Genomic DNA, 25,110 nt, shown 5'->3' with positions numbered 1-25,110 from the left:
TACCCTGTGCACGCTATGTTAGCACCCTGCATATTGTGTTTGTCGCAGTAACACTGTGTAATCATGCCAGTTTCAATTAGTGACAATTTATTTAACCTGCAGTGCAAAGAATGGAGACTGGGAGCAGGGAGCATGTCCGCAGCCTCCCTTTGCCTACCAGCAGCATGGCTTGGTTTGGCTGGGTTTCACAGGCAGCTAATGTGCGCAGCCGTCTCCTCGGCAGTGCATCGCAGACTCCCGAAGAGCACGTGGCGCTGAAGGGGTCAAGCTCACACTTGGTTTTGGCGACTGACCACGCCCCGAGAGGTCAGTAACAACAAGCGAAGGAAGCACATTTTGTTAGGAAATTTCTCAGTCCACAAACATAAGCCAATTCTCACCGCTAAACGTGCCATCAGCACGTATAAAGCTGTACTGTCGTTTGCCACAAGGTGCCTTTACGCCACTCTGGCAGCCTAAGTGCCGCTAGCAACAGAGAAGTTGAAAGGTTGTGTCCTTAGGGAATAAGGAGGTCGAGGAGCTAGTTACAACGTGCAGTTAATCAGTCATAGGCAACCAAGTGAATACAGGTGGAACGGTGGTGGTCACTGGGGGAAAATGAGCCAGGTACCCCCCCCCGCACCTACCTCGCTCAGAGGCCACGATCTGTCTGGCAGCACTGTCTGACTGTGTAACCAGTGAGCGGTACAGGATGCATGCAGAGCCGTATTGTTAGCGTTGATCAGAGTAGCTGAGTAGCCACTGGCGTTTTCTGTCTCTTTTCAGGCTTGCTAACTCGAACACATGACCAGGGACATGAATTCTCTGCCCATGCAGGGATACAGCCTTCCCCCAGGAGTGCAGGGAGGACCATGGCCTAGAGTATTTATGAAGCACGTTTAAAGCACCTGAAGCTTTGCGGCCTTTGGCAGTCCTAGGGTCTCTGGCCAACTTGATGGTAACAGCTGTCTTAGTTGTGAATACGGCTGTACTCTGCTGCCGGGTGAGGGTGCAGGACAGGAGGGAAACATGAACCAAACTGCGTGGTGGGGGTAGGCTGACTTAGGCAGGGGTGGACTGGTGCCCAACTGCACTGGGGGGCAGGAGCCGAGGGGAGAGCATGGCTCCGGAGGAACCCGATCTGGACCCATGGGTGGTGGAGCTGAAGGGGGGCTGGGAGCCCAGGACACAGGGTGCAGAGGGCCAGGCTGGGCACGTACCAAAGGAGCCGAGGAAGTCCACGCTCTTGCTGGAGCTGGCGGTCACCTCAGTGTACTCTCGGTTGGCCCAGTCCTGGTGGATCTCGTGCTGCCCCGGCTCCTCCACCACTACGGCCCCTGCGCTGCCCTGCTGCACGTGCGTGGTGCTCGCCTCTCACAGGGCTTGGCAGAGCCCTGCACTCAGCCCAGGCAGAGAGCGCAGGAGGGGTGGGGCTAGCCATGGACTCTCCTCCAGCCCTTCACAGGCTCCTAGTGCCCTCCTGCCCCACCCCCAGCGCTCTCTCCACTCCAGCCACCCTCCTTTGCTCGCTGCCTCCCCACCCGCCTGCCCCAGGAAAGGCAGGGGGCTGGGCATTACCCCCACGCCGCCTTATGCCGTACTTGTGTCTGGGGTCTCTGCTTCGGCCAGGAGTTTGCAAAGGCGGCATTGGGGACTGACAGCTGGACCCAGCTTTTCCAGCCCCAGTGAGGGCAGCTGGGCTACCCCCTCGACTCCTGCACCAGAGGACAAACACAGGAAGGCCCTTTGCACCAGGCTCCTGCACTGCACTGCGGGGGGAATGGGGGTTCTGTGCAAGGGTTTCACTGCTGCTCCACAGGAACAGGGTCGGCCCTGTCTGTAATGGGGCAACGAACCCCAACCCCCAGCGCCTCTCTGTATAGGTAACCCCGGTGTTGCTGCTCCCTGCAGAGGCAGCACAGGAAGGAAGAGCCTGGGGAAGAGTTTATGGGGGAGGACCAGAAGGTAGGAACAAATAAAAGTGCTTCAGTCCAACTTTCAGTATGCCTAGGAGCAAAGCGCATTCAGCTAGGCCAGGCGTGGCTTCTTCGGGGAGCACCAGGCATCCAGGCCATGGTGAGCTAAGGGCATGCTAGGAGGCAGTAAGGTCTACTCTGAGCTGTCTTCATCTTCCTCACCATCTCTGTGCTCAGATCCGCCCTCACTTCCTGAAATGTCACCTTCCTCCTGGAAGAGAGAAGAAACACATCCAGGACTACGGCCTGAACAACGTAGGGGGCCACCAACACACACTGTAAGCAGGTCCTCTGCAGCGCACATGGGCACAGTGCCCAGAAATGGCCGTATTCTAACAAACCAGGGCCAGTCCTCCTCTCACATAGGTCTTGTCTGCACTAGAGCTGGATGGTTGTACACATGCCACAAGCCATTCGCTGCCTTCATGCTGCGCCGCTTTAAGGCACCCTGAATTTTCACCCCATACGCTCTGCTGGGCACCCTGGATATGCTGCTGCACTGAGCTGAGCCACAAGCCCTCTGCAACTCAATCACTATTTACTGCACCCCATTCGTCCAGTCTCAAACCATTTTTGATGGGCACTGTAGGATTCCTCTGGCCATGAAGAGTTGTGGGAATGAAGGTCAGACTCCCATGATTCCTTGCAGGTGTCCCATAATTCCCCAGCTTGCTTAGCATTTCCAAGCTTGGTAACTCAGTGGGGACAGCGAGGAGTGCAGCCGTGGGTGCACAGCGCAGACAGGTGTGTGATGGGTGGCGGTGCCAGCCCAAGGTGGAGAAGCTGGATGCGGAAGGGAGAGTGCAAGGGATCCTGAGGGAAACGTCTTGAAGGGAAAGAACAGAATCTGTGCCTGCTCCTCCCCATCTGCCTAGCATGGAGCTCCGCTCTAGTGTCCCTCCCCTGGAGGGCTGGGCACAGCCACGGGGACTGGGACAGGAAAGTTGGCTGGCAGAGGAAGAGGTGCTTGGTGGCAACGGAACAATTACAGGATTCGCAGATGCACCTTCCAGGGACAGACTCCCAGAACTCGTCCAACTAGATGAAGGAAGGGAAAGTTCAGGCTGACTTACCACCATCGCTCACTACTGAGTGGGGAACAAACATTCAATAAAGGCTCATCAGTTGAGGAGAGACAAGCGTAACGCTCCACTGGCTCAGAACTTAAGTAGACAAAGTCTGGGAATGCAGCGTACGTTTTAACAGCAACAATAGTTCATTTTAATTGGAGGGGCTCTTCTTCAGGGAGAAGGTTTAACTGGAGACCGGCTGGTTTTCTAGAACCTCTGCTCCAGGAATTATTGGCCTGTGTTTAACAGAGGTCAGAGTAGATGGTCACACTGGCCATGGAATCAGAGTGCTGCTGGGGAGAGTTGCTACAGCTGCACAATAGCAAAGGCCCTGCCTTTGGGGGGTAAGAGGGAGGAGACAGCGAAACCGCTGCCCTGAGCAGCAGAGAGACTACTGGTGTGTATAAGCAGTGCCTTTTCAGTAAGAAGAAGGAGCCAGTACTCAGCTGACTTCCCGCCCCCTCCCCACAGCCAGTCCCATGGTTGGGGCTGCTGAGGTGCTAGCACATAAAAAGCACTGTGTAAAAGTGAAAGTGGCACAAGCTGCTGGAGGCCAGCGATTGGGAAAGGGCTCGTAGGGGCCCGGGGCTGGGAGGAGCTGCCTGCAGGCCTGCCTAGAGAAGCAGGTGGGTGGCCTAGTCAGTAGCTGCCTCTGGAAGTCTGCTGCAGGGAGCAATCCTGCCCTACCAGCGCAGGAGGATGGACAGAATGTGACCAAAGCGGCACTTCTAGCTGTCACTTCAGTGACTACCCAGGGGACACCCATATTCTTCTCAGTGCAACGGACACATGAGGGAGCCAAAGGGAAACCAACTAGTTGATTTGGGGTCCCAGTTTTAGTTCTTCTGGACTTCGTTTGGCTTCCCTTCAGCCCAGGATGTAGCCCCATGTCTGCCGAGCTGACATGGAGCAAAGCAGAGCACCCTAGTGATTTACTCACTGTGGCTTGGGACCGTCTCACCCGCCCAAGCAGCTGTGCCTCATCTTGAACTCAAACAGCAAATTAACCAATGTGTTAGTGTGTAGGGTGCTGCAGCAGTGCTTGTTATTTGTGAAGCTGCAGCCTAACACGGCCCCCTCAGAGTCACAGAGCAAAGGTTTAAGGAAAACCTGCATTAGGTGGGATTAGCAGCGAGACTGACTCTGCTTGCTGTGCTCGGGTTATTAGCTCAGCTGCGGAAACCCAGGGGCTTTGCTGTCTACCTTTTTTAAAAAGGACAGATTGTTTTTGGTGGGCAGCAAGACTCTGATACAGTGAGGAGAAAGCGTTGTCCCAGAGTACACATAGCCCGAGCAGAGCAAGTGAGAGAGATGGTCTCTGCTACTGCCCTACAGAGACAGCAGGCAGAAAGGTCATCACAACTGTAACACCACTGAAATACCACCAGGGATGCTAAAGAACCATAAAGGCAACAGGCACGTACCTCAGCGGGATCTTCTCTGGGGAGCTGGGAAACTCCCAGCCCTTCATCATTCCCTTCAGAACCCTGAGACAGGAGCTCTTCTCCCTACAGTGAACATGGTAAATCCTTTGTAAGGCAAAGTCACGCACAAAGCAGCAAACAGCCATCCCTGCCGGGACAGCCAGGCACTGCATTTGGCTGCAAATGAGATTTCCCTGCAGAGACTGGCTGCCCCCTTCATGCCCTGTTTCCCGGAGGCCCGGGATGGGAAAGCAAAGGGTCAGGCCTGGACTCTATTCTTAAAAATTACGAAACAAGGTTAGGCAGTTTTGGGACCCAGACCTGACCCTGGTCCTTTTCGCAAGCGGAAGCTCCGCGCAGCCATGCAAAAGAAGGGAAAAGGAAAGGGGCAGTCAGAGCCCCCACGCCAGCGTTACAAAACTAAAGAGTGCGCTTTCACTTTGTGGTGGACAGCATTCCTCAGTGCTGAGAGCTGCACACAATCCTGTGCACCAGTTATGCACCATCCAAGCCTTCAGAACAGCAGAGACGTGGTGCATGAGGACCTCGGAATTTCTTCCGAGTGAGGATCAGTTTAAAGAAAATAAATAGAATAACCCCCAAACCACAGCTCTCTCAACTCCAAAAACTACTGCAAAACCAGGCAGCTGGACAGCAGGTAACAAAACAGTGTTTTCTCTGTAATTTGAACATTTGCAGTCTGGAGCCAAGAGACACTCCATACCCACCATTAGGCATTTTAGAGTCACTTTTCCAAGCAGAGCGACACTTTTGTTAAATTTAATTCAAACAATTTTAGAGGTTTTTGGCTGGCCAATAGCAACTGTACTGTGGGGACATATCTATTCGTTCTGTCCTAGTTGGTCATTATTTATCAGAACATGTCAGACCCCTGCCTCATTCTCTGTGCCCTAGGTGAAATCAATGTTGGTGATCATGTCATTAAAAAACGTAGGATAATGATGCATGCACAGAAGGGGCCGAGGGCAAGGCTGTAGGACCACAGCAATACTGGGCATTTCCTGACCTTCTGGATTCAGGCAACAGTCTTTTCACATCTTTTAAAAATGGAATTTGGTTATATTTCAGGTTTGTCTCAATGTGAAGCTGCAGGTGCACCTGTGACAATCTTTTAAAAATGGAATTTGGTTATATTTCAGGTTTGTCTCAATGTGAAGCTGCAGGTGCACCTGTGACAGCCTTGGCAATTTCCTGCCATATCCTGACGATTATTGAATAAAGTTTAACATGGTGATCCCTTGTTTTAAAACCACGATGGATTATATGCTATTCTGGGACAGCATGTAATATCTTTGGTGGGGCGACAGCACTAAAGTGAACCTTGAGAAGCGTTAGGAGACTGCCAGGAACCTCTAAAGGGAGAAGTTTGCCAATGTAACTCATCATTTTTGAAGGGGAGTCCTAAGGGAAGGCCCGCTGGCTATGCAGCAGGGCTATGAATTTGGGGCCACAGAAAAACTCAGTGGTGGGATCTGAATGACTCCTCCCTCCCTGCTAACGGTAGGAGAGGCCAGCTGCTGACTTTGGTGGAAAGCCCTTGTTGAGGTTGGGCTGGTCTCTGGCAAGCTCATTCACACATGCATAGGTTCTTCTATTGTTACAAATGTTTTCTCTGTAATGCAGTCTCCTTCGGGATAATCCTGCTTGCTTGGAAACTTGTGCAGTAATGCCACTGTTGGCAATTTCACTGCTGACAGCCTCCCAGGAGAAGGCAACAAGGGAAACTCTGAGTGCAGGCACAGGGCTGTGTGGCCTGGAAATAGCCTGGTCAAGGGGAAAAAAAGAGATACAGGTCTTCAGCCAAGAGAGGTGATAGCTGGAGAGTTGGAAGCCTGAGTGTGTGTGCCCATGCTGGACCATGGAGAGGAAAAAAGGTGCAATTTCCCCGAGCTGTGACAGTATCCACAGTTCTGTTTAGAAAGGCCCTGCTTCACAGGACTCATCATCACGCTCGTGATCCTCACCTGCAGGTCCCTGTTTTTGAGGATGCCCACCCAAAACGCTTCTTGACAGTGGTTGAAAGCCAGCATGGCTTTTACTCGGTATACAAATTGCTCCAGGGACTTTTTCAATAAAGGCACATGGTTGGTCAGTCCTAGGTCTTGGTGAATCTACATATGGGACACAGACACAATGAAATTACACCTCTGCCTTGCTTAGCTTCTCTTGCTATTTAAAATCTATGCAGTACGACATCTTGGTGAACTAAGAGATGCAAAAGCAACTACTGTAGTAACTCTCCCAACAACTACTGACTCTTAAGTAACCGTATAAGTCTCTTGCTTATCCAGATGAGCAGGAGTGAAAGCAACCAGGGAGACCGTATGGCTGGCCTAACCCAAGGAGAATACCCATGCACTTCTCAGACTGATTAACAATCTTTGCACACGCTTTGTTAGCCTTTTGTGCATGAGGGAGACAAAACTGCCCTCCTGAGCAGCCCCCAAATCCCTACCCAATCTGGAGAAAGGCCCAAGGAGCCCAGACATCCCTGCCCAGCCCCACAAGGGCAGCTGGTAACTCTCACACAAACCAATTCATTCCTGTGTAATCTGCTCAGTTCTGTGCAGGGCCCCGTCTCTGGTGGAGCCTGTCTGCACACCCAGGCACCTGTGATATAAAACTCTTCTGACTAGATCACATCCCCCTCTCTTTCCTCAGGGCCTCCCACCTCAGAGAGAATCTCACGCACACAATGCCTACCACACAGACATGTCCTCTCATGAAAACGCACTGTCCATCAGTAGGGGAATGGAAGCTGCATACTCTGCACCCAAGGCTTCAGGAAGAGGGTGCGCAGGATCCGAGGAGTCATTTATGAGGCTATAAATCCCTGCTCCCTGCCTGGCTGGCTGCTCTCTCAAGCTACTCTCCCTTGGCAGTGCCCTTTCGCTCTACCATGCTCTGAAGAGTCTCCACAGCACACCGGCTGCACTGGGATTGCAGGCTCTAAGCACTGCACATGGGTTGAAAACCTAAGGCAATTCCCCAGTAAAACATTTTGCTGGGCTGGAGTTAAGCTGGTAACTGTGAGGTACCGACAAGAACACTGATGCTGTTACTCGTTTCCTCCAAAGAGATGCAAACACACTCTTGCAAGGCAGTTAGGGACATCCACTCTGCTCGTAGTCTCCTCCCTCAGCTAATATGGATTTCCAAGCATCAGACCTGTGTGCAGAACCTGCCAGGGGCTCTGGGACAGACAGAGGGTTGGACAAGGGGATCTTCCTGGGACAGGAACGTCAGTGTACCAGATCTGGGGAGGCAGTCAGAGGCAACCGAAGCCTCCCAGCTCCTCTGCCATCTCTGCATAGGGTAGAAGTCAAGATGTGGTTTGGTCTATTTGGTGTGTAGTGAGGTGGAGTGGGCCCCCCACCCCACCAGTCGAGAGCAAGGGACCATTACAGATGGGGAAAAACCTCCTCTACCCCACCTTGACCTCTTGGGACAGCAGCAGAATTAACTTAGCCAAGAGCCAACTTCTGCAGAGAAAGAGGGCTGGATGCCTCGTGCTGAGCAAATCAGGTGAATTACTTGCCTGGAGTGGAAGCATTTCCTCTAGGGGAGCCTGCTGGGTGAGGCATATGCATAATCTACCACTGCAAGTTTGGCTGGTTTAACAATTCATTCCAAAACCTGCAGCAATTCCTCAAGCAGCTTTTGCACAGCTTTGACTCCATGGACAATCACAAAGTCCTCTGCCTGGAGACTGCAAGTGCAACCAACGTTCTTTGTTTCTTGGAACAGAATGAACGTTCCCCCAAACCTCACACAGGGCAGGCACGTGATTTGTGCTGTAGACTTCCCTGAGGACACAGGAGGTGGAAGAGGCAACCTTCATGCTATTGCGATGGTCTGCTGTCAGGAATGTGTTAATGGAGAGCAGCCCCAGCCTCAAGCGCTGTCAGAAATGTTTTTCTGTCACTCAGACCATTAAACGCCACCCCACTGCCAGGTTTCCAAGCCCTTTCAGGATGCGACACCATGGCAAAGTTGGCTGGACAGGCCAAATTTTCATATTGGAAGGCACTGCTTTCAGCCCCCACAGCCTCTCTCCTTGCTCCGAAGGGCTGAGGCACTCACTGGTATGGACATAAAAGCACTGGAGTTCACCACTGGAAGACCAACATTATGACACTTGCCAACTTATGGTGGTGGATATTTGCTAAGAAACAGACACCAGGAGAAAAACTGCAACCAACAAGGAGCGCATTCCATCTGGTATCTGGAGGGCATAGGACTGTGCAGCGAAATGGCTCCAGGACAATCAAGTGCATTGAAAACAACCCTTCTCTGTCGGGAGTGGATGGGTTTTGGGGGGATGGACTGATCACACTTGCGCGTGAAATATTGTGTACCCCCCAATCAATCCTTCAGCTAATCAAATGCTTGTGTGCAAAGGGCAGATTCTCACTACCCTGAAAATACTTGGCTAACAGCCTGCTCCATCCCCAAATGTGTGAAAGCAGCATGGAGACGGATCACTGTGACTCTGTGTCTAGCAGTAGTGCCTTAGAGACAACACTGATAATGACCGTCCCAAGTGCCAAGTCTAACTTCCCCAGAACTACCAAAGAGCAGTGGCTTTTTACGTAAGCAATGCATCCCAGTTACAACGTGATTCAACAGCGGCTGCTTTTTAAACCTCTCCTTGAATAGATAGGTAACAGAACTGATTTAGGTTTGCCATGTCTGGTGCGTGAGGGAGAAAGGGCTTTTGAACGATACCTCACTCAACCTGTTTCGGACTATGCTGTACTGGCAACATTTCTAACTGGAGGAGCTGGAATTGGGGGAGGGCTGTTGTGGGGAGTGAAAGAGAAGTTACTCACCGTAGTAACGGTGGTTCTTCGAGATGTGTCCCCGTGGGTGCTCCACCATAGGTGACGGCTTGGCCGGCGCCGCAGATCGGATCTTCCAAGCAGTTTCTGCCGGACCGCGCATGCGCCGGTACGCGCCGCTCCCTGGCGCGCTCCTGGCCATGTGCGCGATCCGGTCCCCGCCAGTTCCTCGACCAACCGCCTCGGTTGCCCCTGCAAAACACTAACAGAGATCCGAAGCGGGGAGGATGGGCGGGAAGTGGAGCACCCACGGGGACACATCTCGAAGAACCACCGTTACTACGGTGAGTAACTTCTCTTTCTTCTTCGAGTGTCCCCGTGGGTGCTCCACCATAGGTGACTACCCAGCAGTAACCCAGATAGGTGGTGGGTAATCGGATTATGTGCAGCTGGTCCCCGAGAGGACCGCTGCAGAGAGACGGGTATCCTCTTGGAATACCCTGTGAAGGGCGTAATGCTTGGCGAACGTGTCGTAGGATGACCAGGTCGCCGCTCTGCAAATGTCTTTCAATGCAACGCCCTTGAAAAAGGCTGTTGATGCTGCCACCGCCCTGGTGGAATGAGCCCTGGGAGTGGCCGACAAAGGAGTCTTTCTGAGCTCGTAGCACATTTTTATGCAGGATACAATGTGCTTTGAGATTCTCTGCGATGAGAGACCTTCTCCTTTAGATTTGGGAGCGAGGGAGACCAGGAGTCTATCCGATTTTCGGAAGGACTTGGTCCTGTCTACGTAGAAGGCTAGCGCCCTCCTCACATCCAGGAGGTGTAGGCGCGCCTCTTCGCTGGAGTTATGAGGCTTTGGATAGAACGAGGGTAGAACAATAGGTTCATTGATGTGAAACTCGGAAGAAACTTTGGGAACAAAGGCTGGATGCAGCCGTATGGTTACCGCCTCCTTGGAAAAGACAGTGCAGGGTGGCGTTGCCATGACTGCCGCAAGCTCGCTCACCCGACGGGCTGACGTAATTGCAAGAAGAAAGGTCGTCTTTACTGTAAGGAGGCGAAGGGGAACCGTGGCCAAGGGCTCGAACGGTGGTCCCATGAGTGTGGTAAGCACCAGGTCCAAGCTCCACGAAGGTGGAATCGGTTTCCGAGGGGGGTATAGGTTTACCAACCCTTTGAGGAACCTGGTAACCATAGGGTGGGCGAACACCGTGTGCCCTCCCTCCTCATGTCTGAACGCCGAGATGGCGGCCAGGTGGACCTTTAACGAGGATAGCGAGAGTCCTGCTCTCTTGAGGTCCAGTAAATACTCTAGAATTGTAGGTATAGGCACCGAAAGGGGGGCCAGCTGCTTGGTAGAACACCAAGCCATGAAGCGAGTCCATTTTTGTTTGTAGGTTTTCCTAGTGGAAGTCCTCCTGCTACTTTCTAGGACTTGCTGTACTTCCACTGTGCATGTGCTCTCTAGGGAGCTGAGCCATGGATTAGCCACGCTTGCAGTCGCAGGCTTTGGGGGTGCGGATGCACTATGGACCCCTGGGCTTGCGTGAGCAGGTCCGGCGCCACCGGAAGAGGCATCGGTGGGCGGTCCGACAGGCGCAGGAGTAGGGGGAACCATGGTTGGCGATCCCATGTTGGGACTATCAGGATCATCCGAGCCTTGTCTCTCCTGGCTTTTTGCAGAACCTTGTGGATCAGCACTGCGGGGGGAAACGCGTAAAGCAGGGGGCCTCCCCACGGGATCGCGAACGCGTCCCCCAGGGACCCCCGGCCCAGCCCTGCTCTGGAGGAGAATCGTGGGCACTGTTTGTTGTGCTGAGTGGCAAACAGATCTATTTGGGGAAACCCCCATGCGTGGAAAATAGGCCGTAGTAGATCGGGACGGATCTGCCACTCGTGGGTGAGCGCAAAACGTCTGCTCAACTGGTCTGCCTTCACGTTGTGCGTGCCCGGCAAGTAGGAGGCTCTCAGGATTATATCGTGGGCGATGCACCAGTTCCATAGGCGGATTGCTTCCGCGCATAAGGTACGGGATCGAGCTCCTCCTTGCCTGTTTATGTAAAACATGGTGGAGGTATTGTCTGTACTGATCCCGACTACTTTGCCTTGTATACGGTCTCGAAAGTGTTTGCAGGCGTTGAACACTGCTCTGAGCTCTAAAACATTGATATGCAGAGACTGTTCCGTGGGTGACCACAGTCCTTGAGTCACCTCTTCGCCCATGTGCGCTCCCCACCCTATGAGGGAGGCATCCGTGGTGAGGAAAACCGATATTTGCGGCTGATGGAAGGGTACCCCTGTTAGCAAGTTCCCGGGGTTTACCCACCATTGCAGGGATTCGCGCACCCCAGGTGGGGGCGACACCACCCTGTGAACGGTGTGTACTGCCGGCTTGTATACACTTGCCAGCCAATGTTGCATGCCGCGCATGTGCAACCTGGCGTTCTGTACCACAAACGTAGCCGCTGCCATGTGGCCCAGCAGCTGCAAGCACGTCAAGACCGGCACCGTAGGGCTGAAGGTGATGACCTGCACGAGGGAACCGATGGCTCGAAAGCGAGCCTCTGGAAGGTATACTCTCGCCGAGACTGAGTTTATGCGAGCCCCTATGAACTCTATGTCCTGTGAGGGGTCTATCTTTGATTTTGCCATATTGATAACCAGGCCAAGTGCGGAGAACGTGTTTGCTGTGACGCGTATCATGCGGAGAACCTCCCTTTTCGAGGTCCCTTTGAGCAGGCAGTCGTCCAGATACGGGAAAATAAACACCCCCTGTCTGTGCAGGTAGGCTGACACCACTGCCAAGGTCTTGGTGAAGACTCTGGGGGCCGAGGAAAGGCCAAACGGCAGGACCTTGTATTGGAAGTGTTCGTTGCCCACCATGAACCGGAGAAAACGTCGGTGAGCCGGATGAATGGTTATGTGGAAGTACGCGTCTTGTAGATCGAGGGCTGCGAACCAGTCTCCATCGTCCAGTGCTGTAAGGATGGAGGCAATAGTGATCATCCGAAAACGTTGCTTGCGCAGATACCTGTTGAGGCCACGAAGGTCTAAGATGGGCCTCCAGCCTCCTGTTTTTTTCTCCGTCAGGAAATACCGAGAGTAGAACCCTTTCCCTTGCAGTTGCTCCGGCACCTTTTCCACCGCCCCTATGAACTCTAGGTGGGCCACCTCCTGCCTGAGCCTGGCTACATGGGAGGCCTCCTGGGGGTGGGGCTTGGGCGGGGGTCGCGGCGGCGGGAGCGACTGGAAGGGGATGGCGTACCCCGTGGCTATGATCTCCAGCACCCATTTGTCTGTGGTGATCCTTTGCCACTGGTCGTAGAATGGTCGGAGGCGATGGTGAAAAAGTCGTTTCGGATGATCTTGTGCAATGGTGGTGATGGCGCAGCCCTGGATTTGTATGTCAAACTTGTGGCCTTTGGCCCCGCCCCGAGGACGTACGGCCCTGTTGTGAGCGTCGCCTGGGGGTTCTGTACTGCTGGTGCTGCTGATGCCGCCCTTGCTCGTAACCCCTGTGATACTGGGGGCGCTGTTGCTGGTATTGGTACCGCCTTTGCTGTGGGTAGTACCTTTTCTTTGAGTATGGAGGGGTGTAAATCCCCAGGGTCCTGAGTGTGGCTCTTGAGTCTTTACTGGAATGAAGGACCGAGTCAGTTGATTCAGCAAACAGCTTCTGCAAGTCGAAGGGAAGGTCGATTATCTTCGCCTGCAGATCTCTCGGTATGCCCGAGGTCTGGAGCCAGGACTCCCGTCGCATCACCACTGCAGTTGCTGTGGAACGTGCTGCCGTGTCCGCAACGTCCAAAGCAATCTGAACTTCCATCCTCGCAGCCGCGTAGCCCTCTTGCACTATGGCCTTGAGGACCGGCTTTTTGTCCTCTGGAAGCGAGTCCATGAGGGAAGTTAATCTGGCATAGTTGTCGAAATTATGGTTCGCCAAGTGCGCTGCATAATTTGCCATTCGCAAGGTTAAAGTGGAGGAGGAGTAGACCTTTCTGCCGAACAGCTCTAGCTTCTTGGCATCTCTGTCCATTCCCCCTGTTTTAAATTGAGATGTTTTTAATCTTTGCTGCGAGGACTCCACCACCAAGGAGTTTGGCTGGGGGTGGCTAAACAAGAACTCCATGCCCTTCGCCGGCACGAAGTATTTCTTATCCGCTCTCTTTTGGACAGGCGGAATAGTTGCCGGGGTCTGCCATATGGTAGTGGCGGACTCCAAGATCGCTTCATCAAGCGGGATTGCTACTCTGGAGGAGGCCGGGGAGCTCAAATTTTTAAGGAGCTTATGATGTTTCTCTTGCACTTGTGCTGTCTGGATGCCTTGCGTGAAAGCTACCCTCTTAAACAGCTCCTGAAACTGTTTGAGATCGTCCTTGGGATGGACGTCCCCTAAAGCCGTGGCCTCATCCGGGGAGGAAAACGAGGAACCGCTGGGGTACATTTCTTTGGACCCTTCCGGTTCTTGATGGTGATGGTGCGCCCTCTCGCTGGAGGTTTGCGAGGGAAAATCTCGTGGGTCCACGGCCAGCCCCCCCTGGGATGCTTGAGTCTCCGTCCCCGATCGCGATTGCCCTCGGGGGTACGAGGTAATATGTGGGGATCTCCCCCTGGTAGATTGCCGATGGTGTCCATGCCCCGCGTGGAGGGGACGACCATGGTAGTATAGGCACTGTTCCTGGGAAGGTGACCTTGACCATTCCCTTTGCACGTACCCTGTGTGTCTGGGAGAGGGGGATTGTCGAGACACTGGAGAGAGCGATTTTGCATAATAGTCCAGCGATTCAAATCCCAGGAAGGGCGAGGGGGGTGCCAGCCATGGGGAGGCTGATTGCAGGAAAGGAGAAGGGGGCTCCGGGTAGGCTAGGGGGGGCCCCTGCCTTCTGGTTGGAGTCTGCAACATGAGCGGAGGGCTGTGAGAGAAGAGCTCCACAGCCCTGTCTGGAGAGGGGCTGCAATGCCTCCTCTTGTGTGCAGCCTTCCCCCTCCCTTGAGGAGGTAACTCCGCCCCCTGATGGGCGGGGGATCCCGGCCCCGTCGGCACCGTGCTAGGCACGCTCGAGGGCGGTGCCACACGTGCGGAGTCCTTGTGCGCCTGCAGGCTACGTGCCTGCGCGCCCTGCACCGCCGGTTCCCCGGGGATCGGTGCCGCTGTCTGCGGTGCCGCTGGTACCGGCGCTTGCTTAGCCGCCGCCCTGCCTGCGGTGCGGGGCGGCTGGCTGATCATCGGAGGCTGAGCCGCTTCCACGTGGCTCTCCGTGCCGCCGCCGATCAGCTGTTGCTGCGGCTGGGGGCTGCTCGCTCCTCCCGTCCCGCTCACTGTTACTGCCGGCAGGGATCGGGTTGGAGAAACTTTCCTCCGTTTTTGCGCTGCTCTGGTCGTTAACTTTGCACAGAAGGCGCATTTTTGTGCCACATGGGACTCCCCCAGGCACCTTATGCATAGACTGTGCCCATCGGACACTGGCATCGCCTCTCGGCAGGACTCACATTTTTTAAAGCCTGAGGCGGACATTGTTGGTGAGTCTTTGAGTTTGCTTGTGGGTACTTAGCACTTCTTTGTGCTGTTTCCCCGTCCGATGGCCTGCCTCCGCAGGAGGGCTGATGGCCCTAGCTCCCGGCCTCCGGCGCTGGTTACTGGGACTGGCTTGAGCTGTCCCTCCGTAGCTTGTTTGTTGTTTGTTTTTTTTTTTTTTTTTTTTGCAAAATAACAACCGGTTACTTATGGTATCCTAAGAACTGAAAAACTTTAAAGAGAAAAACAAATAAAGTCGTTGAATACGCTATGTGGCTTTAGCCTAGTCGGATTCCGTCTGCAGCCGACGGCGGTTGAGAGGAACTGGCGGGGACCGGATCGCGCACATGGCCAGGAGCGCGCCAGGGAGCGGTGCGTACCGGCGCATGCGCGGTCCGGCAGAAACTGCTTGGAAGATCCGATCTGCGGCGCCGGCCAAGCCGTCACCTATGGTGGAGCACCCACGGGGACACTCGAAGAAGAACTTCACGTGCCACATGGCAGAGGGTGAGACAACTGAATATGTGATTCTGTAGATTTGTATAAATCGACTGACCCTGACATATCCATTATTAACTTTCCCACGGAATTACAAGCTCTTCCAGACTAAAGGGCCGGGATAAGAGAGGAGGCTGAGCAGACGAGTAAACTGGGGAAGCATAGCCCTTGATACAGCTACAAGTGTGCAGAACAATCTGCAGGCAGCTGTCTGTGCTTACTGCACCCAGAGCAGGTTTGCTGTCAGGAACCGTCAACCATCCAGAAGCCACAGACTATGACAAGAGCTTTATCCTGGCCCCATTCCTGTGAGGAGTCCTGTGTGGGACCCCTGCAGAAGGCAGTGGGGACAGAAAGAAATCAACACAGAATTAATAAGGCCTTGCAAACACAAGAACTAGCACAGAACATAGCGTTTCCCTTACCTTTGAATGGCCACACATGTGATGGAGCTGCCTGGTACTCAGCTGCAAAGTTTTCAGCAAGCTCTGCACGTCTTCCTATAATGGAAAGGACCCCTGAGTCACTGGTGCTCTATTTTCAAACCCATAAGAATTTGCTCCTATCACAAACAGTAATTTGGAAGCGAAAGTATCAGCTGTCCTATCAATCATACCAAAGCTGCAGAGGTATAAAAACATATGCTCTGCCCATGCCACAGAAAACACCCAACAAGTTAGACATGGCAGCCCTGAGGTAGCTGAACTCTGGGGCAGTGTCAGTCATGTTACCAACATGAGAATGTGTGCGCCAGATGTGAAGCAATGCAGTAATTTAAAGCTCTGCACAACGGTCAAGTTGAGCCAGTTCACAACAGAGGGACTTGCGTTAATCTCATCTGTGTTTAGATGACTACACGCTGAAGTGCAAAAGATGGCTCTTCTCAAGTCTGCCTCTGGCCAGGAGGCTCCAACCGTTATGTCTGGGTGTGAATTGCCTGTCCATGATACATGTTTTTGTCCTCGAGATTGGACTACTGCAATGGACTCAAGAAGATGGCTGCTGCACTCTGCTCTTACTACAGCTTTCAGATGGATTTCGGGCATGCTGCTGTGCCTCTGTGGTTCTTACCCTGTGCTTTTTAAAGCTGTAATCCAAGAGAGGCATGGCGAGCTTCAGGAAGGCTTCCAAAAAGAGGCGGCCGTACTGTGAATGCACAAAGATGATTAAATACAATCACACACTTTCACTTATTGCATTTGGCTACTCCACAAACCAAACTTAAAACTCCCCTTGGACTGAGCCAAGGACAATTCCACATGAGCACGGAGTTCACGTCAGAGGGAAATATTCCTGTCTTTAGGGCAATCCCTTCTAAAGGCCCATCCAGATCTCTCCCACTTAACAGCTAGATTGGGAGCTCCATCTCCTGAGGAGTCCCACTGAAATCCAATTGCAAACACGACTGGCAGCGTTGCTGGTGGGGCAGTTCCCTTTGCTAGCGATTCAAGCTCCTGGCATGCATAGGGACAATATCATTTCACTAGGAATACAAAATGAAACAACAATGAAGCAGCCAATCAGTGAGGTACCAGCTGGAGAGAGAGCCATGGAGGGGCACACCTTGCCGACCCTCAGGCTCAGCGTGACAGCTGCCTGGGCTGCTTGGTAAGCCCTCACTGGACCTGTTCTGGGCGTAGGACTCCACAGACAGCAGAGCCTGGGGCAGTACAGCCCCAGCAGAGTCATGCTGCCAGGCAGCCTGGGTACGAACGAGAGCAGAGAGCCCAAGAGCCGGTGGACAGAGAAGGGATCTGTCACTGCTCCCCACCCACTGAGGGAACTGTTTCTGAAATGCAGCCAGGCTGCCATTTTCAGCAATCTTGAGTCCTTGCTCACCTTCAGGCAGACGCTGAGCACGGGCCTGCTGTCAAAGACCTGCTCAGAGAGGAGAGACAGCCAGGTCAGCCCCACTGGGACAGGGGAAGGAGCAGTGAGAACAAGAGCAAGCAGGTAAAAACTAGCACTTAGCTGATGGCACCCCCAGCATTAGAAGTGTGAGAAACGGGCTCAGGTGGACCCATTCCCAGATCTAAGTTGGGGGCAGGGGTGGGGTGAATCTTGTGTGGCTAAAGCGTAAGTCACTTTGTTTTCCTTGCATGCTCAGACTTGGAAGTGGGGGATTCTGCTGGGAATGCGAAAGGAAGGAAAGATGAACATGCTCACCTTGACCAAGTTAACAAGGATATGGAAATCCCGCACAGCCATGTTCCAATGCAGCAGCTTCTCTAGCTGTACCTGGGGAGTGATACCACAGTATTCCAGTCCTGTTTTCCTCAAAGAGCCCTTGTATTTCCCTTCGTATTACTGGGTCACAGTACAGTACCCACTGTGTCTGCAGGCAATGGGCCAAGAGCCCAGAGCCCCAAGCATCACTACTCAAAGGGGGAAGGACATGTTCTCAAACAGGAACACGGTGCTTGAGATCCTACATCTGAAAAGACTTCACAGACATTTACCTCGTGAAAGTCAAAATCATTCATACCAGTTCCAGCTTCCCTCATCTGCCAGATAGAGACTCTCTCCATCCGACAACCGTATCTGTCCTTTCACCCTGGAAGCAGCTGAGGAGAAACCTCTTCCCCGCTCGCAAGGCCTGTCCACCGTCAAACACTCAGCCACAGCGCCACTGAGACACAAGCCACAACCCGCCCTCACACCATGTGACAGAACTGCTAGATAAGTTTGTTGCCCATGAAAACACAAACGACAATACCTGGAAAGAAGCAAGCAAGTAAAATCCAGCTACTTGATCCTAACAGAGACGCCCTACCTGTTACCTCCCTTCTTGCTGCCAGACAAGTCTTACCCCCATCTATTCCACTTCTACTCAGCTTAGTCCTCTTCGTGGCTGTGCCTGTTTTCAGAGATTCCCAGGCCAGAAGGGACACTACGATTATCCAGGTTGACTTCCTGTGTAACACAGGCCAGGGAACTGCCCCAAAATATTCCTGGAGCAGAGCTTTCCAAAAAAACTCCAGTTCAGATTTTAAAATTAGCACATCAATTCAGTGGTTAATTAGTCTAATACTGAAAAACGTATTATCGCCTTATCTCCAATCTGAATTTGAGTAGTTTCAGCTTCCAGTCACTGCAGTGCTATATGTTTCTCCATCTGGCAGAAGAGAGCATGATTAAATATCTGTTCCCCATGTACATATTTATGAATTGTAATGCAGTCCCCGTTCAGTCTTCTTTTTGTTAAGTTACGCATATTGAGTTCCTTGAGTCTATCAGTTAAGGCAGGTTTTCTAATTCTTTAATTGTTCATGTGGCTCTTCTCTGAGCCCTAATTCATCAACATTATTGAACACTGTGCGCCAGAACTGGACACATGATTTCAGGAATAGCTGCACCAATGCCAGCGAGGAAGGTAAATTAACCTCTCTGTTCCTACTCAAGATTCCCCTATTTCAGCATCCCAAGATCACATGAGCTCACAGTGGCTCTTGTGTTCAACTGATTATTCACCATACCTAAATCCTTTCCTGCCGTCCTGTAAGTATGGCCTACGTTCTTTGCTGCTGGAGTTTGGCCAGGGTGCTGGCTAGCCAATAGGCATTTCGGCCAACTGCCACACTCAAAAGGTTATTTTGGGTGTCAGTGTTTTGACTCCCTGTCAGGTAATCATATTAAGTCACTATTACTCTTGCACTTCCCTGCAATTTCTTGGCTTGGCTTGTATGAATTCCCCCTTGGAGATTTCAGATGCATTTGCTGGCCTACCTCCCTGGAGTCGGATGGCGTCCCAGCAGGAATGCTTCGCACTGAATTCTCCAGTTGAGCCATCATCACTTGGAAGAAAATGGGAAATGTCTGCCTGGAGAGAAAAAAAGCCAAAGAGCTAGTTAAAAACTGACGAGCAGCTGTTTTATGCACTTGGTAGGGGTCTTATTCCCTGAACAGGCTGAAAACTCAAACAGACAGCTGGGTTGTCAGGCAACAGCAGTGGGGTAGTCACTCAGGTACACTGAAGGCTCTGCAACTCATCCAGAGCAGGTCTGAACGCTGGATACTGCTAGAAGTTCAAGAACTTCACCCAACTGAAAGTTAGCAACATTTAAAATCTGTTTAGCGCCTAAACACGAAATAAGATGGGAGCAAGGCCTGGAATAAGACCACCGGGACAAATATCTACATCCACTACAGTTTTGGAACCCCGCCATACTCCCACTTAATGCTGATGGTACCTGATCCAGCAGGCGACTCACGCCCAGCTCCGGACACAGGATGAGCAAAATTCTCCATCTAAATGAGGCATGTCACATGCACCTCTTCCCTTTCTTCACACACAAGGTGGAAAACATACATCCAGCCATTTCTCACAGACACCTCTGTCACATACCTCAAACTAACCCGCAAATCTCCAAGCATGCCCCTAACGAGCAGAGCTCACTGCTGCCTCCACCATTCAGAGGGACAAGGTGGGTGTGGTAATATCGTCCACTGAACCAGCTTCTGTGCAACAACAGCTATTCCTGCATCCACCTGGACTCGCTAACAACCTGGGATCAACACAACTACAATACTGCGTCCACCATTAATGACAGCTACACTTGACATTGTCCACACTCCAATTACCAGGGTTACATGCAGCTAAGAGATGCATAGGCTGCCCTGGTCCCTCAGTTTATGGCCTTTGTAACGAAGCCCCTATGCCCTGCTAACAGTACACGGTTCTACACAGACATGCTGCATAGTAGATACTGAAGACACACATGCAGCTCTTCGCTTTGCTTACACACAGCAGGTGCAAAATAAACAACCAAACCCTGCGACACACATCCTCAAGTAATTCACATGACCTCCTGTCACAAACATACCTTTCACAAGCAGGGCCAACAACTGCCCCGTTTACTGTAGGTCCACCTAACACACCTGAATATATCATGTACCACTGACTACTGTCAACCAGGAGTACGAGAGGAGGCGGCAGGACCAACCTTCCTCCCTCTCCCCCTTTTGACCGGCTGGTGAGAGGGTATCCTGAGGGCTGTACACAGAGGCAAAATGGGGGTTGCAGAGTAAACTCTGCATTTCCTGGTGTTCTCCAGTTTGAGTTTTGCGTGGGTCAGCGTTCTGCAAGGAGACAACATATCACAAATCAACTTTAACAACGTATTAACAAAGCGTTTGCCATTGCGTTTCCTAGTTTTTAAAACAGGACATATTCGTAAACAGAGGGGAGTTAGCAGCTGTTTGGGCAGTTGCACACAGCATGCCCCATAATTTGCATACTGGGACAAATTACACTGTAGTCAGTAACCCCATGCCATGGTGTAGGCCTTGCCCTCTTGCAAACTTCTGCAACATCATGATCCAGAACACAGACACCGGCAACCCCACCAATACACACCATTCTTTTTGTTCAGTGATCAAAGTACGTGCGCGGGAGTTCCAAATTGTTGTACCATACGTCTTTGGAACACCACTTTGTTCTACCCCAAGATCAGGAAGTCATCATTTGTCAGCTCACTCTCTCCCTGCCAACTCCCCATGGCTAGTGAACCACAGGTTTTCTCACACAGCCAGCCCAAGGCATGCCTATCACCCGTCCTCACTGCACAGACCCTCTTCTTCCATCCCCTGCCCCTGATAAAGTCCTTGATCTTCAGCGCTTTCCCATCTGCAGAACAAAAGCTTTGGTACAAAGGGTCTGACCATTCGGCTGTGTACACAGTAAATCTCTCTGCATAACAACAACAACAACATGTTATATTACCAGAGACAACTGGTGACAAGCAGAGTGAGCAGTTATATGTTTATAGCACAGGAATACATAGGGTCAGACTTGCAATGTGTGGGGTGAAGTGCTCATCAGGGCAATTGCAACATCACATCTCTGAAGCCACCAGGCAACCAGACGGTGGCTGCAGAGAAACCACCTCACAGGTTTTTCCTTGATTGACGTAAGTACACTGTAGCCCTTTGCTTAAATGCCACTCACAATCCAGTCCCCAAAGACCTAGTGGATGCCATGCCCAATGCTGGGTAAACCCTGACTGCCTGAGACCATTCTGACACCCATCACAGCGATAATGTGATTTCTCGCCCTGGTTGGGAGGGGGAACAAATACTTTGTGAAACGCAGTTGCGCTTTCTGGACTCAGAACTCCAGGCTCAAATTACACAAAGCATGAGGCGCTGTAGCAAGGGGACATGGCCTCCTTCCTTGATAGACAGGGAGAATGCTGTGGCCACCTTACACGTAGTGGAAACTGCAGGAATCACCTGCCCCCTGAGACAGAAGGGGGCGCTGGCCTTGTGCCTGGACAACAATCCGCCCGCACGCCACCATGGAGCTCAAGCCATGGATGGAATGGTGGGCCAAAACCCAACAGCAACCTCCAGCTGCCCGGATCTGGTGACAGCAAGAGCAGCACTGACCCAGCTCCAGACATCGGGTGAAATAGTCACTGGCTAAAGCTGACGTTGTACAGGTTTAACGTGCGCTGCTAAGAACATGCCTAGCAGTTCCCAGATGTGTCAACATTAGCCTGAAACTCTCACATGGGACAAGAGAGACCAAAACAATCAGAGGGCAGCAAATGCTACTGCGCAGCACATGAGATTCAAGGTCATCATTATCTTGTTACCTGGTCAGTGTGGGGTAAGCAGAAGAATATCCGTCTTTAGCAGAATTAATCAGCTCTGGGACTCCAACACTGGCGACATCTTCAACAGCTTTCAAGATGTTGTCTGTGTGCTCCATATATACACTGAATCCAACCATCAGGAGAGCAAGTCAGTATGTGTGCAGAGGGGGCAGCAGCTTCCATTACAAACCCATTCCTGACTCCTGCTCTGTAGCTTTGGCATGCAAAACGGGCTGGGCCTTAAAATTGTAAGATTTATTCTGACTGCAGTGGAGAATGTTTCTGTGAAGTCCGAGAAGAATTCATCAAACTGTCCCCGGGCTACATTTCACTAAAAATCAGTGACCTGAACACGCCTCTGTCTTCCATTTTCTCTAGCTCATCAGTAGCTGGTTATAGTCTCCCCTCCCACAGCGTGCCAGAGTCAGAACTCCTTAAACTGACAGGGCAGCTACACCTGAAGAAATAGGTTGCAATTAAGCAAAAACATTAACAATTACCTGTTCTGGTTAGTTTCAGGTCGGTCCTGGTCCCTCTCATCTCAGTTAAGTTTTTTACCATTGCCATCAACAGCAGGAGGAGGAGACACTACACTAAGGCTCCTACGAAGTGCCAGAATGCATGTACACGTGTGTGTGTCGGGGTGGGGGGGCAGGGTGTACTGACCAATTCATGTAGAAAAAAGTCATAAGGGTTGGGGGTATTTCTGTAGCTGAGGACTAATCAAGTTCTTCCTTTAGTTCAAATGGTAGAGTCTTGTGTTTCCGGAGGTGTAAGGACAGAGTTCTAGGCCTGGCTCTGCAGCTGTGTGGTTTAACATAGAGGTGGGTGCCCCTTCAGAGTGAGGGTAACAACAGTGGGGTATCAGCATAGGGCTGATTTTGATCCCCTGCTAAATAAAACCAAAACCAAAAAAACTTCATATTTTCAGATTTGTAGGAGCAATTTCCCAGACACCTTGAGAAAGTTTTGAAGGCATTAACTAAAATCCTTTTGACAGTAAGAGGTTTTAAAATAGTTGCTTCTGAAACCGCATTTTCCAGTGAGCAGCTGCACAAACATCAGTCTCTGGACACAGTCTGCACATGATGTTTAGTTACTGTTTGCTTCCTGCCTTATTTGTATGAGATTGGAAAAAAAAATAAGGCTATGAAAATTGCTTTAATCTGTTTTTCAAGAGCCACTTATATTTTCTTCTTTTCCCCCAGGCCTGACAAGGCTTCCTGGAAAAGCATTTAAGTCCATGTACACACTGAATACTCTAAAACAGCCCGTGGCTTTGAGCTAGTCACACTTCTGAAACACACTGAGATAACAGCTGTTTATGAGAAAAGTTTGGCTCAGCAGCCAAGTTACTGCAGCAGAAACAAAGCACTTACCAGAGCAGAGAGTGTAGCGCATCACCAAACTGGCGACCTTTCTCTCGCACACCGCTGGGCTGCACCCATGACTGGCAGAGGAACTGCTTTGCAAGGGAAGCTGTCAAAGATAAGCAATAAGGTGAGGACAGTCCTAGACATGTCTCACAGAGAATACAAGTGTCCAAGACAAATTTTTCCTCCCTCATACAAAAGCTGGATAGTTGAATGCTTCTGGCTAATTACAATGTAATTCCACTTCATGCAGTGCTTGCCAAAGTGCTACAGCTGAGGGAGTTGACAAAGGCATATTCCTGAGATCCTGACCCACATGAGATTTATACACAAATCTAGCAAGTTGTTGGCCCTGCACACTGCTGCTTATCTGAGTCATTCCCTGTTTGTCCATTCACATCCGACAATGCTCCAGTGGGTCTCCTTCCTTCCGTCAAACTTGTGGAACCAGTTTTATCCTGCTGCTGGGGACAAGTGTCACCCGTGAGGAAATCCACCCCCCAGAAATGAGATTTTCCAATGCTGACATACAAGCGTTAACTCACATGACAGTGTACCAGGGACAGGTGAACATTGCCTTTAGGCACTGCCTTTTAACGTAATTTGAACTGTCAAATTTACAGTTCACAGTTTTGTAATCAGAACCAATTGCATACCTCTAAAGGCTGCATCTGCTTCTCTGGCATAAATAGCCAAAGAGCACGAATGATCAAGTAAGTGTTAATGTTTTTTTGTTATTCCTATGGTTACGGGACAACAGAGCCTGTACATAGGCCATACTCTGAGATGCTCCAGCATCCACAGGGTGAGCCATCTTTACCCCTTCTTGCTTTTAAAGTTCATCTTTTCGTATGTGTTCATGTTTTTCAGCAGTAGGGGAGCCCTGGTTGGGGCATATCTGGACATGCTGGTGTCTGTCTCACAGGGCAAGTGTGTAGCCTAGAATATATGAATTTGTTAAGAGCTTTTCTGTGTGGTGCAGTGGTGACATACTCAGAGAGACACAGATCCACCTACCTGCAGCTGGTATACCTTGCCAGACCACCTAGCAGTGAGTGAGAGTTTACTTACGTACAGTAATTGTGGACTAGGATCATATGGTCAGGCCCTATTGTAGTTTTGTTAACATTCCAGTCTCTCTCAAATCTGGCTGAATTGCTTTGGGGAACGGGCAGCTCATAATACTCTCCAGGACAGACAGTTCACTCCTACGTCATCCCAGGGAGGGACTACAACTGCATACAAGTCTGAAGAGTTTTGTGCCTCTGAGAGAGGCACCACTCACAGTGCAACACTTTGCAGCTGAGAGAACAGCCTGCAAACTAGAACTCTTAGTTTCAGCACTGTCTAGTGAACATGGGAAAAGAAGGCCAGCGAGCTTCCTCGCACGTTCCATGCAAAAAGATCTTTCGGCCCATGTGGGACTCCAATCAGCCTGGGCTTCTCTTGTTTGTCTATAGTTTTTCTATCACTTTACTGTATTGTGTCAGGAACAGAAATAATTAAAGCGGAACAGTCCCACAACTGAGATACAGTTATACCACTATAGCTTATTCTCATTAATTTATGTGAATGCTATGCTGTTACAAGCACCTTCATAATGGCATTATTGTCTGACAACTGTGGTTGCAGCAATTTACTTGTATCAGTAAAACTTCCCTCTAATGCAAACAGTTCAATCAGGACTAAAGTTGTATGTAGAACAGGCCTAAGTAAGGTAATAATGTTAGATGCTTCGCCTCGGCCATCTTGCATTTGAGCTTTCATTTCTCCTGACTGAAGGAGGACAGAAAAACCCCAAACAGCCAATGGAGCTGTACATTGTCTCCTTTTGTGACTGACATATAACAAAGCAGGTAGTAAAGAGCCTTCCA

General features: G+C 51.3%; 1 protein-coding gene across 3 annotated transcripts in view; it reads right to left on the bottom strand.

The window, feature by feature from the left end:
• Nucleotides 1-72: 72 nt before the first annotated feature.
• FANCD2 (FA complementation group D2) overlaps nt 73-25,110 on the bottom strand; it is an 82,653-nt gene continuing 57,615 nt past the window's right edge. For 2 of the 3 annotated variants that reach the window (XM_075005577.1, XM_075005576.1), the window contains exons 35-43: nt 23,243-23,342; nt 21,864-21,986; nt 18,994-19,087; nt 17,434-17,505; nt 17,107-17,145; nt 16,339-16,413; nt 15,693-15,767; nt 6,435-6,581; nt 4,133-4,533 (exon numbers count right to left, since the gene is read on the bottom strand). In XM_075005577.1, the coding sequence (XP_074861678.1) occupies nt 4,234-4,533; nt 6,435-6,581; nt 15,693-15,767; nt 16,339-16,413; nt 17,107-17,145; nt 17,434-17,505; nt 18,994-19,087; nt 21,864-21,986; nt 23,243-23,342 (1,025 nt within the window). In that variant the 3' untranslated portion in view covers nt 4,133-4,233. Of the gene's footprint in view, nt 2,167-4,132; nt 4,534-6,434; nt 6,582-15,692; nt 15,768-16,338; nt 16,414-17,106; nt 17,146-17,433; nt 17,506-18,993; nt 19,088-21,863; nt 21,987-23,242; nt 23,343-25,110 lie in introns of those variants that run through there. The other variant, XM_075005578.1, reaches the window with a different exon arrangement.

The sequence above is a fragment of the Carettochelys insculpta genome, chromosome 11 (assembly GCF_033958435.1).
Source record: "Carettochelys insculpta isolate YL-2023 chromosome 11, ASM3395843v1, whole genome shotgun sequence".
NCBI lineage: Eukaryota > Metazoa > Chordata > Testudines > Carettochelyidae > Carettochelys > Carettochelys insculpta.
The sequence above is the reverse complement of the archived record's forward strand: the minus strand, read 5'-3'. Positions and strand labels throughout refer to the sequence as shown.